The sequence below is a fragment of the Melospiza georgiana genome, chromosome 22 (assembly GCF_028018845.1).
Source record: "Melospiza georgiana isolate bMelGeo1 chromosome 22, bMelGeo1.pri, whole genome shotgun sequence".
Lineage (NCBI taxonomy): Eukaryota > Metazoa > Chordata > Aves > Passeriformes > Passerellidae > Melospiza > Melospiza georgiana.
The window spans coordinates 6,329,236-6,343,827 of NC_080451.1; the positions used below are offsets into that span (position 1 = coordinate 6,329,236).

General features: G+C 39.3%; 1 protein-coding gene across 3 annotated transcripts in view; it reads right to left on the reverse strand.

Annotated features, from left to right (window-relative positions):
* The window catches only part of MTOR (mechanistic target of rapamycin kinase), a 71,606-nt gene that overhangs the window by 25,779 nt on the left and 31,235 nt on the right, over nt 1-14,592 (reverse strand). For all 3 annotated transcript variants that reach the window (XM_058039254.1, XM_058039253.1, XM_058039255.1), the window contains 3 exons: nt 5,335-5,410; nt 3,314-3,453; nt 795-895 (listed from right to left, as the gene is read on the reverse strand). In XM_058039254.1, coding sequence (XP_057895237.1) covers nt 795-895; nt 3,314-3,453; nt 5,335-5,410 — 317 coding nt within the window. The remainder of the gene's footprint in view (nt 1-794; nt 896-3,313; nt 3,454-5,334; nt 5,411-14,592) is intronic.

A 14,592-nucleotide genomic window follows, 5' to 3' on the forward strand; every position in this document is an offset into this window, starting at 1 on the left:
TCTTGTTCTGAATAAGAATTTGCCACAAATCTGAGAAAGTATTTTAATCTTATTTCCAGCCTGAGTTCTGTTCAGTGCAAAGCCAAGCAAAAGTGAAAATTTAAGCAATCAATTATCTGCTCTCTCTGTTACTGGAGACCACAATGGGAGACTTGATGTAAATCCAACTTTTCCAAAGGACTTCCATATGGAATGACACTTGTCACATTCATATTTTCTGAAAAATCCCTTTGCCCAGGACTTTTCTCCTGGGAAGCTGAGAGAAAAGGAAAACAATTCTTATCTCATTTGCTTCTCCTGTGTCGTGCTCACATGTGGAATGTGTTTGGAGATTGTTTACCCACAGGTGATTGTTCCATTGCATTCTGCTGGGAGTTGTTTTCACTCTCTGGCCAATTGGGGCCAAGCTGTGTCAGGACTCTTTACAGAGTCCCAAGTTTTCATTATTACCTTTTTAGCCTTCTGTAAGTGTCCTTTCTGTATTCTTTAGTATTCTTTAGCATTCTTTAATATAATATAAATATAGTATCTTAAAATCTTTAATATAACATAAAAATATAGTATCTTAAAATAATAAATTAGCCTTCTAAGAACATGGAGTCAGATGCATCATTCCTTCCTGCCACGAGGGTAAAAACATCCTCACAAATACAACACACACTTCATCTCCCAATGTAAATAATGTGGTTACTTGATGTTGCTGTTTCCTGTATTCTGTAGTTCTGAAATAAGTTAAATCTATCTGTGCTTGCATCTCATGGGCTGTTGCAGGCCAGCACAGGAGGATACCTTACCTAAGCCCCAAGCAGCAGCAGCAGCCATCCTGGCCATCTTAGCTTGAGTCTCATCATTCACCTGGGTCCACTTTTCACAGCATTGCTGGTGGAGCTGCCCCCTAAGAAGAATCCACAATTTCTGATCAGGAAAAAGGCTCTTCCAAGAATTCTGCCTCATTAAACAACCATTTCCCATGGATAAGACAACAACCAGCCCCACTCTTCTTTTTATACTTTGTATTTGGCTCCTCTGGCCAACTCAGCCATGCTAGTTTGATGACAAATATCCTATCATCAGAAAATAATTTCAAGGTACACCTATGTTTTGAAAATACACCTCCAAAGAGAACTGTGCATTTGTTCCTCAGTGACTGTTAATGCCTGCTTTAAATTTGGACTGATAATGCCAGTTTATAAATACAGAAAAAAAATTCTCGAGAAAATGAACAAGCCACCACCAAGAAAAGGATGCTTAAATTTTTTGTAAAAGAAACATAGATCTGGATAGCCTGGCCATGGCTCCTACTAGCAAACATACTGAATTAACACAAGTCTGAAGACAGACTGAAGAATGAATGTGGCTATAACCTCATAGGAAGACTTGTCATGGCAGGATCTCAGAGGGCATCTGAGTCTTTCATCTCCAGTGGAGAGGAAGCAGCAGGATTTTTTATATTATTTCTTTCAAATCAACTGTGAAGGCTGCACTAATAGAACCAATTACCCCGGGTGTTGCAGTTCCAGGATTTCTCAGGCTGGATACTCTGTAGCAGTGAAACAGCTGCCAACTGTGAGGGAGCACGATTTGCTTTCCCTGGTGTTATCCTCTCCCCTCCCAAAAGGGAGATGAGTTATTCAAACAGAACCAATGGGCTGCCACAGGCAAGATAGTAATTCTGACAGCTTAATGGCCCAGGAGGGAAAAAAACCCCAGAGCAAATGTAAAGCCAAGCCAAACCTAGCAACAGCAGTAAATCAGGACCTCATAGATGCTGATAAACACTATGGGTCCTACAGGAATAACTAAATCAGGCTAAGAGTGTTTTGGGTGTACTCTAAAAATACCACAGCAGAGTACAGAACTAGTGATGCTGCACAATAATTCCAGATTATCTGCCTTATCCTGTGAAGCAGACTCCAGCAGCACAGGCAGTCAGGTTGAATGCTACTGAAGAGTACCAGCAGCCAAACCATGGAATCTCAGGCTCAGGATGACATCTCCAGAGTCACCTGCAGGGCAGCAGACAGCACTTTGCAAAAGCATTTCTGAATTGTAAAAACACCTGCACAGAGTTGGAGTCCAGCCCCACAAGAGAATTTGGAGACTCTGATTGCTCTCATGACTACAGACTACCAATATATTTATGATATTAGCTCCAACTGAATAAAATTGTCCTTTTGTTGTTCCACAGATTTGTTGCTGATGCATGAATAAGTAGGAGGTTCAGAAAGGACACAAATACACATCCTGCAGGGGGGGAAAAAATTCTTCAAATCCCTGGTGTGAACAGCCTACTTGTATAAAAGCTGATTGAGGAAAGCCCAGTAAGAAGACCTATTTTCCCTACTAGTAGAAAAGCTACACCCTATATATCTCACCCTTGTCTGGATACAAAAAGAGCAGAAAAATGCTGCCAGAATTGTGTTTCTCAAGCAGCTCTGTTCCTAGCAGTAAAATGACTTTAGAGAAGAGGAATCTCCTCACTGTGGTGCCATCCCCTGGGTTCATGTCAGGACCCATCAGGAGACAGCTTGTCATAGGCAGAGTTCAGTAGAAAGGCGGAACCTGGATGAACCCACACCTGCCCCTGGCTACAACTGCACGCCACAGTGAGCAGGGTGCCTTCTCCAATTATCTTCTTTTAATTAAATAGCCAGAAAAAAACAGAAGCCCCCAGTTAAGTAGCAAGCTGTAAGTCACCAGCAGCTCACCCTGTCACAAACGCTGACTGGAATCAGTTTTGTGTTGACAACAGATGTCTGACACTAAACTTGAAATAATAAATGTCCCCAAAGACAAGGCTTAAAAAAACTGGAAAAGACTAAAAAGGAAAACCTCATCCTTCTACAAAGCATAGATCTGACACTGAATAAAGACAGAATGTTTATGTTTTAATCAGAGTTTAAAAAGGAAGGTCACAATCAGCTCCTTTTATGATTCTTTCTGAAAAGTTTTACTCGGTTAATGTTTCCTCTATCTACAATATGCAATGTTTCTCTATCTACAATGTTTCCTCTATCTACAATATGTAGTTTCCTCTATCTACAATGTCTTTCTCTGTTATAAATGGGGTTGACCTGATTGTGAGATTGCAGATTCTCTTCCAGAGAGACCTTAACTCACCAGATGGCCAGTCCCAAAAGGCTCAGAGATGTCATTACCAGTTCTGACTTCAATGAACAAAGTGAGAAGCCACACAAATACTCAAAGTAAGTGGGAATAAATAGAAATGCAGGCAAAAAATTTGCACCTGCAGACAGCATCCAGAGGACACAAAGACACCATTTTCCTTGGTCTTCAGGCATTCCCCTCTTACCATTCCCCAAGTGCTTCCAAGCACCGCATCCGTCCCAGCATCAGCTCAGGATCATCTTTGTTTGTGTCCATCTTCTTGTCATAGGCCACCAGAGCATCTTCCCATTCATGAAGCTTTTCATACCAGGTAGCTTGGATTTCCTAAGGGAAGGGAAAAAAATAAAAATAAACAGCAGGATTAGTGTTGATCATTGTGTATTAACTACCACAGCTTTTCCTAGGAAATTCTGTGTCTATGCAGGTCACTTCACCCTGTTATCATTCTGAATAACCTCAGGGACTTCTGTGACACAGAGAAGAGCCTTGAGCTAATGAGAAAACTGGAATCCTGGCACTGCTCCACCTGCCCAGAAATGTTTTACCAGAGGGATTAATCTAACATCACCTCCCTCACTCGGTGCCACTGAAACACCAGATCAGCAGCTGGTGCTTTCCTTTTTGGAGAGGCAGAGTGACTGGAACAGGAAAAAGGGTAAATCTATAACATATTCCACTTCCCATTGCTGCATATACCTGCATTCAAACAAGAAAAACAGCCCTGTGTTCAGGAATGGAATGACCAACTAGAAAAAAAGGCCAAACTTTGCATCTGGCTACTGCTAGGCAATTAGTTAATACAGCAGGCACAGAATTGAAGTTGGGGCCCAATCACACCCTTCACAAGGGAAGGCAATGGTTTGTAGCAAAGCCATTAAAAGTTAGCCAAGCAGCGGCTAAACCCTTTTCTTCAGTCTTTCTTTCTAGATTTTGTTTCTCATTTTGAAGAAATAAAATGCCTTAATAGATTTCCATGCTTTTCTCTGCCAGTGTTTTTCTGCTCAGTCTTTGGCAGCTCATGTCTTGACATAGGCTGCAGAGCAGATTGTTTTCCCAGACCTGTGGGCAGGGTCACTATAAACCACAATTTGCATGCCAGGTCTTCCACTCAGCCCTTTAAATTCTCAGCTAAGTCATATTTCAATTAAGTCCCTGAAAGTAGAGCTCACAGCTCCTCTTAATTTCTTTTCTTTTAATTTCAATTCTGGCAAGCTCTGCGCTTTGAACTACATTTACTGCTAGACTGTTGCTGCTGAAGAGTGAAGTCAGAGTTAGGTAATGCAGAACTTTGCTCCATCCACCCAAGGAATTATAAGAAGCTGCAAAGATGTTTTGAAGTCTGTACTTCTCCCAGAAAGGTCAAAACCACACATAATCCTACACCAGAGGGTTTCCACCATTTTGTGCTTATACCTTGTTCCCACTTTCTGGTGGTTACTATTAAGAGAGGCTGATCTACTGTGCTTCCAGGGCTGCCTTCCTTTCCTAATTATCCTAAAACACTGCAACAATTACCACTGCAAAATTATCTTTTTTACCAGGAGAGCATAGGTGGTTTGGTCTTTGAACACTAAATGTCTCATAGAATGAGAAGAAATAATAAAAGGTACATCATTCTGAGAAAGACACACAACAAATAGAAAATGGTTTATTTGATTTTGGTGAGGGATTGGTTAACTTGCTATTCCAAATAATACCTATGAACACTTTTGAGAGAGAGTAAAGGTGAATTTCCATTAAATCCTTATCTTGAGGGTGTTGATGTAGTTTCTCAAATCCTTTAAGCTTAGAACAAGAACTCCCTCCCTCCCTTCCCAGCTTATCCTAAATAAAAGGACTTGTGTCAAGTTGCTGGTTGCTCACAGCTGCATTTAGTACCAACAGCAGCTGCAAAATTCTTCTCCAAATCATCTTTTTGCAGCCCTCCCTGTATCCAGCATTTGCTGCAAAGTGCCCACTGAACATCCCTGTAAGCAGCCTTTTTTTAGAACAGAAAAGAACTAAGAAAAAGGACTAAAAAAAAACTTAAAAAAACCCTAAAGAAAGGCCCTATAAAGGCCTTTCTTTATGAACAATAAAATATTTAAGCAGAGCTAGGACCTCGATGTGATTGATTGAGAAAATACACCTCCACCCACCAAAAATCAAGTCCAGAAACCATAAAAACACAAGAGATGAAGAAGTGGATTATCCAGCAGGACTCACCAGCTCCCCAAAGTGTTTCATGGCATATTCCAGCACACCAGCAGCTGCTTCTGGCTGCTGGAGTTTATTGTTAATGCTGGAAAGGGAGGAAAAGAAAGATGATTTAACACAATTGGCATATTAGGGATTGATAGAAACTTCTACTTGATAACACCAAGGTCTATCATTTAGAATTACCAATGGAACACTCCTTGTTTAGACCTCCACGTGAACAATTAAACTAAATTAGGCACACAATGACCATATATTTTCAAAACAATAGGTGCACACATTGTCTGCACATAGTCTGAAGAGTTGTTACACAAAATAAAGATATGATATATATGATTATCAATTCTATGTAACAGCCAGCATAGACAGAAGAATAGCTGCCAATAATTTTAAAGGCATGATTTTTCAAACAGCTGTACTTAAGAGTTTTACAGTACTAACTTTTTCCCTCCCTATTCTCTTAACCAGACTACCAACTCCTCTAAAATCAATGATGCAGGAAACAGTCTATATCATCAAAATAGCTGACAAATGTCACCAGGAAATTACATAAAGTGTGCAACCCTAATTTCAGTTTCATATTTCATACAAAGCCTCTGCACTGGCACTTTTCTTTTGCTGGTTTTCAAGAACATGCCAGCAACTGCTGCCATCACAGCCAATCCTCAGTGTGTACCAGGGAAGCACTTGTGTTGCAAGGCCTGCTGAATTTTATGAAGCACAAGCAAATAGGCTGCTCTTGAACCTGATTCTCTAGTTCATGATGTGCAGCTATTCTCTGAAATAATTTCTATTTCACATTTGTTTTCTTATTTTATTATTGGGATGGCTCCATGACTTCCCCCTTATAAGAGGGTAGGGGATCACTGAAGAGAAGCAAATCTGAAGTATTGAAGGGAGTAACACACAGACAAAAAAAAAGGGGAAATTTTTCAAATGAGTGCTGCATTTCTTCTGCCTCTGGAAGCCTCCTGGCTCTGGAGACAAGTAAAGAATCAAGCTCCCGACATACTCTGGATACCTGTGAAGGTTAAGTAAAATACTCCTGTATATTGGGCCTTCAGATTGAACTAAAATGAGATTTAGCCACAATCACAGCTCAAGATGACTGGCACCCAACAATAGGAAGCACCTAAGACCATTTTTTCTTAACACAGTAGTCAAAGACCACACAAACTCCAGCTAGTTTCCCAAGGGAAAGCTTGGCAGCAGCCTCATGAAAGTGATAAATGGCCGTCACATTTCATGAGCTGATGACTTACAGAGCCATTGGCAGACACATTCCAGCATGTCAGACAGTTAATTACTTCCAAGTTATCTTTCTTGACAACACTTCCTGACAAAATTGACCATTTTCTTTTATTATCTGACAATTAGCAATGCTCTTCTGCCACTTCCTGGTGCACTCAATTACTCCTTTTGTTTCTAACTTTCTTGACTGTCCAAAGCAGAATTAACTGTCTCAAATCTATTTATGGTTAGGCTGAAGCAAAGGGAAGGAAAAGATGGGGAGGGAAAGGAGAAAGACTTTGATTTACAAGAATAGACAGCAGTAGTTGTTAATAATCATAAATTACTCTTCTGTAACAAATTACCTACAACACAATGAGCAGTGACAGGTAATTTAGTGGACTAGGATAAGCATCTGTGAAAAATAAGTATTTTATGATTGGCTTTTTGCAAATATTAAAATGAATATTATATGTGTTATGTTAGAAAGTGATGCTGTGTTAAGTTTCTTAAGTAGTGTCTTAAATATAGTTTTGGGTGATAACATTATGTTAAAATAGGAACTATGCTGTGTAGGATACTTTTTTAAAGAAAGGAATTGCACTGAGATAGCAGCCACAGGACACCTGAATCTTTCAGAGAAAGAGAATTCATTGCTCTCTTATCAGAAGAAATGAACTTCTTCCTGCCTCACTCAGCCCTGAAGACCCTGTCAGGATTCAGAGGAAGAAGTTGACACTGCCCAGACAGAATCCTGTGTTTGAATGGAATTTATGCATCATGTATGAGCTGTATGAATATGCAACAGGCTGTTGCTTTTAAGGGTTAATCCTCTGTTAATGTGGGTCCTTTTCCGGGCTTATTGTGCCCAGAAAGAGGTACCCAGACTGTCCCTAACTCTTTGTTTTTATTGTCTCATATTGTCCTAATCCTAATTGTCCAAAATTATTATAACTCTAATCATATTTACTATTTTAATAACCATTTTATTACTGTTGAACTTCAAAAAAATTTAAAAACAAGTGATTGGCGTTTTTCACAGCCTCTGACTGGGATAAGCCTCTCCCAGCAGCTGCTTTTCCCTGTACTCAGGACCATTTCTGCAAAAGCAGTAAATGTTGGGACTCCTTGCTCCTGTGGCATTCACATTTTCTGAAAAATCCCTACACCCAGGATTTTCTCCTGGGAAGCTTAGAAGCCTCAGAGAAAAGGAAAACAATTCTTATCTCATTTGCTTCTCCTGTGTTGTGCTCATGTGGAATGTGTTTGGAGATTGTTTACCCACAGGTGATTGTTCCATTGCATTCTGCTGTGAGTTATTTTCACTCTTTGGCCAATCAGGGCCAAGCTGTGCTGGGACTCTGGAAAAAGTCAGGAGTTTTCATTATTATCTTTTTAGCCTTCTGTCTGTATCCTTTCTGTATTCTTTAGTATAGTATAGTATTCTTTAATATAATATAGTATTATAAAATAATAAATCAGCCTTCTGAGAACATGGAGTCAGATTCATCATTCCTCCCTTCACTGGGGCACCCACAAATACAATACACCCCCAGCCTATTTTCTATACACACCATTTAACCTGGTACATTCAAAACAAACATTAAGAAAATAAAACATTCTGTACTTTCCTTCCATTCACCTTCCTTCCATGAAGGCACTGCTCCTGTCCCTCCAAACTTCAGGAATCTGTGCTCAGACAGAATCTCCCTAAATGTCATAACACTCCTAAAAGCACTACAGAGCTGTTTTCTAGCCACCATGCTGGAGACTGAACAGAAACAAAAACACTGCAGAAAAGCATCCAGGCATTCAGAAAAGGCCCTGAGGGCTCATATTCCAGCCAGGCAGAGCTGCCAGGGGTTTTCAGCCACAGTGCTGCTGCTGGAAATCAGGGCAGTTGACTGGATTAGAATCAAGGGGATGGATTCCTCCTTCTATCGGGAAAAAGAGAATTACAAAATTAAAGGATTAAAGGAGAAGGTGGGAAAACATCTCTCAGATGTGAGATAGAGAGAGCCAATGCTGTTGGAGCAGTAACTTAAGTCTTTGTTTACTCACAGATTTCCTTGCAATTACTCCTAGTTCAGAATAATGTTAAGTTTAATATTAAAGGAACAGTTCAGCTGTTCTCCATATCCACTGAGGGAAGAACATATTCATCAGTTCATTTCTGTTAAAAAGCTAGAAAAAAACTCCACCACTTTGTTCTACTTGGCAGGAGGGTGTAAAAGAACATTTTTAGGGCATTCAGAACATTTTAGAAGTTTTTAGGTAAAGGTTTGGTAGGGCACTGGTAATATCTCCCAGGAAACACCCAAGAATTCAGCTCTGCTGCCTGCTATGGGCCAGCAGAGCCTTCTAGTACCAATACTCAAGGGAAAGATTTTAAAATTATGTCTTTTCAATGCTAACAAACTTACTAAAATATACTGAAGCTATTTCAAGACAGCCCCATGCTTGCAAGTGGGAGACCACAGAAATAACAAGACTTCCTAAGTCGTATCTAGACTTCAAAGTCATAACTAGACTTTTATATACTTTGAACTAATGCCCTAATTTCAGTGCTTAATACCCATTTTATTTCACATTATATTCAATAAACAAAGTGATTAGCAAAACCAACAAAACAGAGGACCCTTATACTTTCCCTCTAAATGAGCATAAATCAGTTGCAAAACTAATTCTTATCACTAAAATTTTGGTATGATTTCAGCTCATGTGGCCTCACTGCATAATTAGATTATGCAGAACAATCTAATTTAAATTTTCCTCCTGTTTATTAAACAGTATTTGTATTGTAGTCAGAATCATGTCCAACCCTGACCTGTTTGGAGCACTTGATCATGATGAGTGGGACATTAAAATGAGTGAGATATTAAAATGTAAACAAGCCCTCTGATGAAAAACATCTTCCAATTGCTATGTCAGTCTATCCCTATAAAAAGTGACTACCCTTGACAAACTTCCTAATATAAAAATCTTGGTCAAAAAATTTAAAGCTTCAAATTTTATTAGTAGTGAAAAGCCACATAAACCTACTGCTTGATTATTAAGATATCAAAACTGTAGGGGTTACATATATACTGAGCTAGAATCACAAAAAAGAACAATACTTAAGAGAAATATATTCCTATTGCTTGGATATTTAAAGGTTATTTAAACAGAAAGCAGAGATGAACTGGGAATCAAAATCCAACCTCATAGCAATGATTAACCTGCATTGGTGATTAACCAGCACCAAACCTGCCACACTCACCAGCATTGGTTGGGAAATCTTAAAATTGGAGAAATCTTAAATTGGAAAACCAAAACCACAACACCAACTTTATTGTGTTCAGTGGGAAAAGAATGCAAATAATGAGCTTTTTCTCCCCTAAAAACCCAAGGCATGAATGTGTAATATTTACTAGAAATGTTCTCTTTTAGAGTCCTGGGAGCTTTCCAGTCTTCCATTCTCTTTGATATTAACAATATTCTCTGTCACTCAAAATATATTAAATTTTCAAGAACTCAGAAGCAAGCAGACTTTCCTCATCTTCTCATAAAAATTAGAAGAAACAACCTTTTATTTTAATAGAGCCTTTTCAAGCAATCCCAAACTTATCCATGAGGGAGCACACACATTTCCTATTGCCAGAATGCATCCCAAACATAACAAAGAAACTTTATTTTTCTGCAATAAAGCAGCTTGTATGCAGAATCTAGACAAGCAGATAATATCTTATTTTTTTCAGTCTCCTCAAGTTTGCTTACAAAAATTCTCTAATATGGCAGATTTTACCAGATTCAGCCAAGCTTGTTTTTCCTTCTGAAGAAGTGTTGAGAGCTGCTTCTAGGATTGGAAGGCACAGCTGCTTTGTGAGACTTGGGGGAACAAATAATCCTCTGGCAAAAGGAATTGGTTTTGATGGCCATTTTCCCCATTTCTATGATTTATTTATTTGTCTTGAGGCATCCCCCAGTCCTTGACTCAAGAAATCTCAGAAAACCAATGCACGTCCATCATGCCACTGAAAAATATTATCATTCTGGGAACAAAAATGTTTGAGAAACTGATACTGGGAAAGAAATGTTTTCAATAAAGAGTTGTGGTGATTGAGTGCTTCCAGGCCAGAGCAGCCCCTTTGGCTTCCAGCAAGGAGACACCACATTGCACACAGTCATCAAAATTCCCAATCTGCATATAAATGCTTGCAAGTCAAATAAAAACATTCATCAGCTTTTATTTGAAAGAAAGAAAAAAAAAATCATCATCAGAAAGAAAAAAAATGAGTGAAAAATGTTACAATAAATTTCTTAGCTAACCCTGCAAAAGGAATCACTTCTTGTATCACCTACTTTTTATTAGCCAGAAAGCAGAGAAGAAAATAATTGCTAAGTAGGATATTTAGCAAAAAAAGGTGAAACACAGAGCCAGTCTTTGTGTATTGGTTATGCAAAGAGGGAATGCCTTAAATAAAAAAGAAATCACAAAAGAAAGGAGAAGTAGCAGTGTTTTGTTTCTTATCAAGCCCTCTCTCCTATTCCACCTGTCCCATATAATTTCAGAGATTTACAACACAATTTCAGAGATTTACAACACAATCCTCATTTAAAATAAAACCATAAATGTTTTTATTTGACCATAAAGCTATAGCAGAGTAAATGTTGGAGCATTTATGAGCATCTCCAATGCCAAAGGTGAGCAGTTTCACACCTCCTGGGAGGGAAAAGCAGAACAGAACAGTGTGGGCTCCATAATGGGCCAGCTGAGAGCTGATGGGAGCCTTTGCCACCTCAGCAAGCACCAGGAATTCCAGATTTAAGATTTGCCAGATGCATATTAAAGGTTTGCAAGGAATGGCTACCAAATAAATAGCCACAGGGCACTGAGCTTTTCTTCTTGTCTCAGCTTTGCATGCACCTGCCAGAACAGCTTCCCAGAGAAGGCAAGCATTTAAACTCACCTCCAATTTAATCTGGCCCTCCAGGGACAGGAGAAAACTGCTTCTAATCAAGTAATAATGATGTATTTGAATTTAGTAACATCAATCAACATTATAAACACATGGCATATACAAATTGAAACCATGATTACCCTCAGTTCTCCCAATCACTTCAGAATTACATCATGAGTGAAGTCAAAAAGGATTTGTCTCATGTTCTTGACTTTATGATCTTGTGTTTTTAGCTATCATGTACCACAGTATTCCCAGGTACAAAATACAATGGAGGAAAATGAGGGTGATGGATTTCAGGCCAAATGATGATGCTCAATTTCTCCATCTCTGCTGGGGAAAGGAAAGAACAGGACCCACTCAGCAATCATGGAACTGATTTCTCCCCAGCTATGCCCCAAACTTTACCTCTTTACAAAATGTACCAGGATCCTGAATTCAAATCCTAAGTAGAACAGTAGAGAACTGCAAAACAGCTTTTGTCAGCTCCAGCTACTGACCTAACCTGAAAATTACTCCCATCCACCTGTAGCTATTGCTACCTCAGTGACCATATTCAGCTCTCCATGAAACTGGGAAAGACCCATCTTTCAAATATACATAAAGAAGTCAAATTCCACCAAGGCTGATATCTCTGCCAAGGGATGTCTCTGCCCAAATCTCTTTGAATGTTTTCTCTAAAATAATGACAGATGGGAAGATTTGTGCTTTTCCATTACTGCACAATATGTCTGTTGTCACCCTCTTACACAGAACAAAGTATTCTCTTTCAAAACAGGTAAATCAAAGATGGTTTGCATTTGGATTTACAAATTAAAAGCTGAATCCATAATAAAACCCTGACTTATTTCCAATTAGTTTAGAGGAGGGATTTGGAGGCCTTTTTGTGGTGTTTTGTAACATGTGTGTTCAAATGAATCTTGGATCCTTTCAAAATTTGTATAAAGAGGAAATTCATGGACCTACAAGTGGCTCCCCTCTTCCACATCTGTCCAAGACAGGAGAGGTATGGTGTGGATTGAAGTCCTGTGTAACACAGTGGGGGTGTCAGCAGGGTGGCCTTTTGGGGCAGAGAAGCAGAGTCTGGCCTGTCCTATTTTCTGTTCCAACTTTGACAAAAACATGTTTCTCATCTCAGGAAGCCAGTGAAGAATTTGCCTCTGGGAATCACAGAAGCTCCAGCTGGAAGAGGGCTCAGACAGGATTAGAGGCAGAACAAAAAGGTCAGGCTTTCATCTGTGTGCAGTGGCACTTTCTGGTCTGAAGTATAAAAAGCAATTTTGCTATGGAAGGTTTCTGGAATGTCCATGACAAAAATTGACTGAAGCCTATGGTCTGCTCTGGAGGTGCCCTGTGTGCTATAAACAAATTTTTCTTGCATATCTCTGGCAATATCTCAGCTCACCAATCCCACACTGGCTGACACAACAGACTCACTTGTTTTCTCTTGGGCACAGCACACAGGCAGCCAGTCACCCACAAGACAACTGCTTGCTTGGAGAGCTCTAATTCTGACCTCCTCATAAAGATTCCCTCTTCCTTCCCTATGAAAATTCAGGTTTATGAGACACCTGGATTCATATTCCACTCCTGCAGTGCTTTGATGATTTTATCTCCCAACATCTTCACACTTCTGTGGGTTTGTTTTGGAGAAAAACAATTAACCAGCCCCAGTGAAAATCAGAGGCAATAACAAAGCACCAAGCAACAAGTGTATCAGAGCTGAGGAGGGAGAGAAACTGCAAGAAGCAGTTGTGCTTTCTATTTCTTTAAAAGCAAATGTCAGGTCAGCAAGGCTTTTCTAATGGTTCCTAATCAAGCAGAAATCCTGCAGCCACTTTGGATCAGCAAAAGAAGCCAAGATGGGATAGTTTGTGTCAGTTGGGTTTGTGCTAATGTCCTTTGTAAGAAGTGCAAGATTTCTTTTGTTTCCTTGGACATCAAGAAGCTTTCACAGTGTTTATGCAAGCAGCAGATACATGAGGCATTTAATCCTTTATTTTATCTTATTTCTGCCATTATAATCAGAAATTTTACAGGAAGATGCAAGAACCCTCATGTTGGGCAATTACAGAGCAGCTGGCCTGAGCAGCAAAAACTGATCCAGAAGGATCTAGAAATAAGCCTGCAGACTTTCTGGAAAAGGCTGCACCTTTGCTGAAATGGTTTTATTTGGACAACAGTTCAAAATTTTGAACTGTTGAAAGATATAAAAGAGGAGGGGAAGTTGCCTTCTCAGCCAGCTGAGACTGGGCTATACTCTGAACATCTAAAAGTTTCAGATTTACTCTAAAATCTACTGTTTATGTAACTTTGGATATTTTAATTAACCCTAGATTTTCCTCTCAAAATCCTATTAATGAACTGGCCTCCTTAACACTGGAGTTAGATCACATTGCCTGTAAAAACAACCACCGTGTCAATTTTACACAGACTCTCACCATTACTTAATGTCCTTTCACTTGAATAAACAGAGGAGTGAGTTTTTACTTACAAATTCTGCAGATTTCATTTCATCCCACCCTCAGATATCCCATTTCTAAAATAACAGCAGTGGATTTTACAACATTAATACTGCAGAGAACTCAGTATCCAGAGAAGGGGATTAAATGCTTAACTAATTAATTTGCTAAAATACTGCCTAAATTAAGAAATGATGCAATGATAGAGTTACCACCTACAACTTTTGGGTTGTAGTAGGACTTGTAGCAGCCAGGGCTACCTTCTAGGGAGTTAAATTAAAATATCCATAGTTACATAAACAGTAGATTTTAGAGTAAATCTTTAATTTTTAGATGTTCAGAGTATAGCCCAGTCTCAGCTGGCTGAGATGGCAACTTCCCCTCCTCTTTTATATCTTTTAACAGTTCAGAATTTTAGTACAGCACCTTCCTTGAACTTCTATAAACTCACCCATTTTGAACAGCCCTTTCACATTCTGGATCTCTAATGCTCTCATGTTATTGAAATGCCAGAACTAGTCACCAAGAGGGCTCCAATCCAACAGGCAATAATTGCTGGAAATTCTTCTCATTTCCTAGCCCTCTCCTACACCCCTTCAAGACAGAGCTGAGGGAAGTCTCTCCTGCTCTCCCCA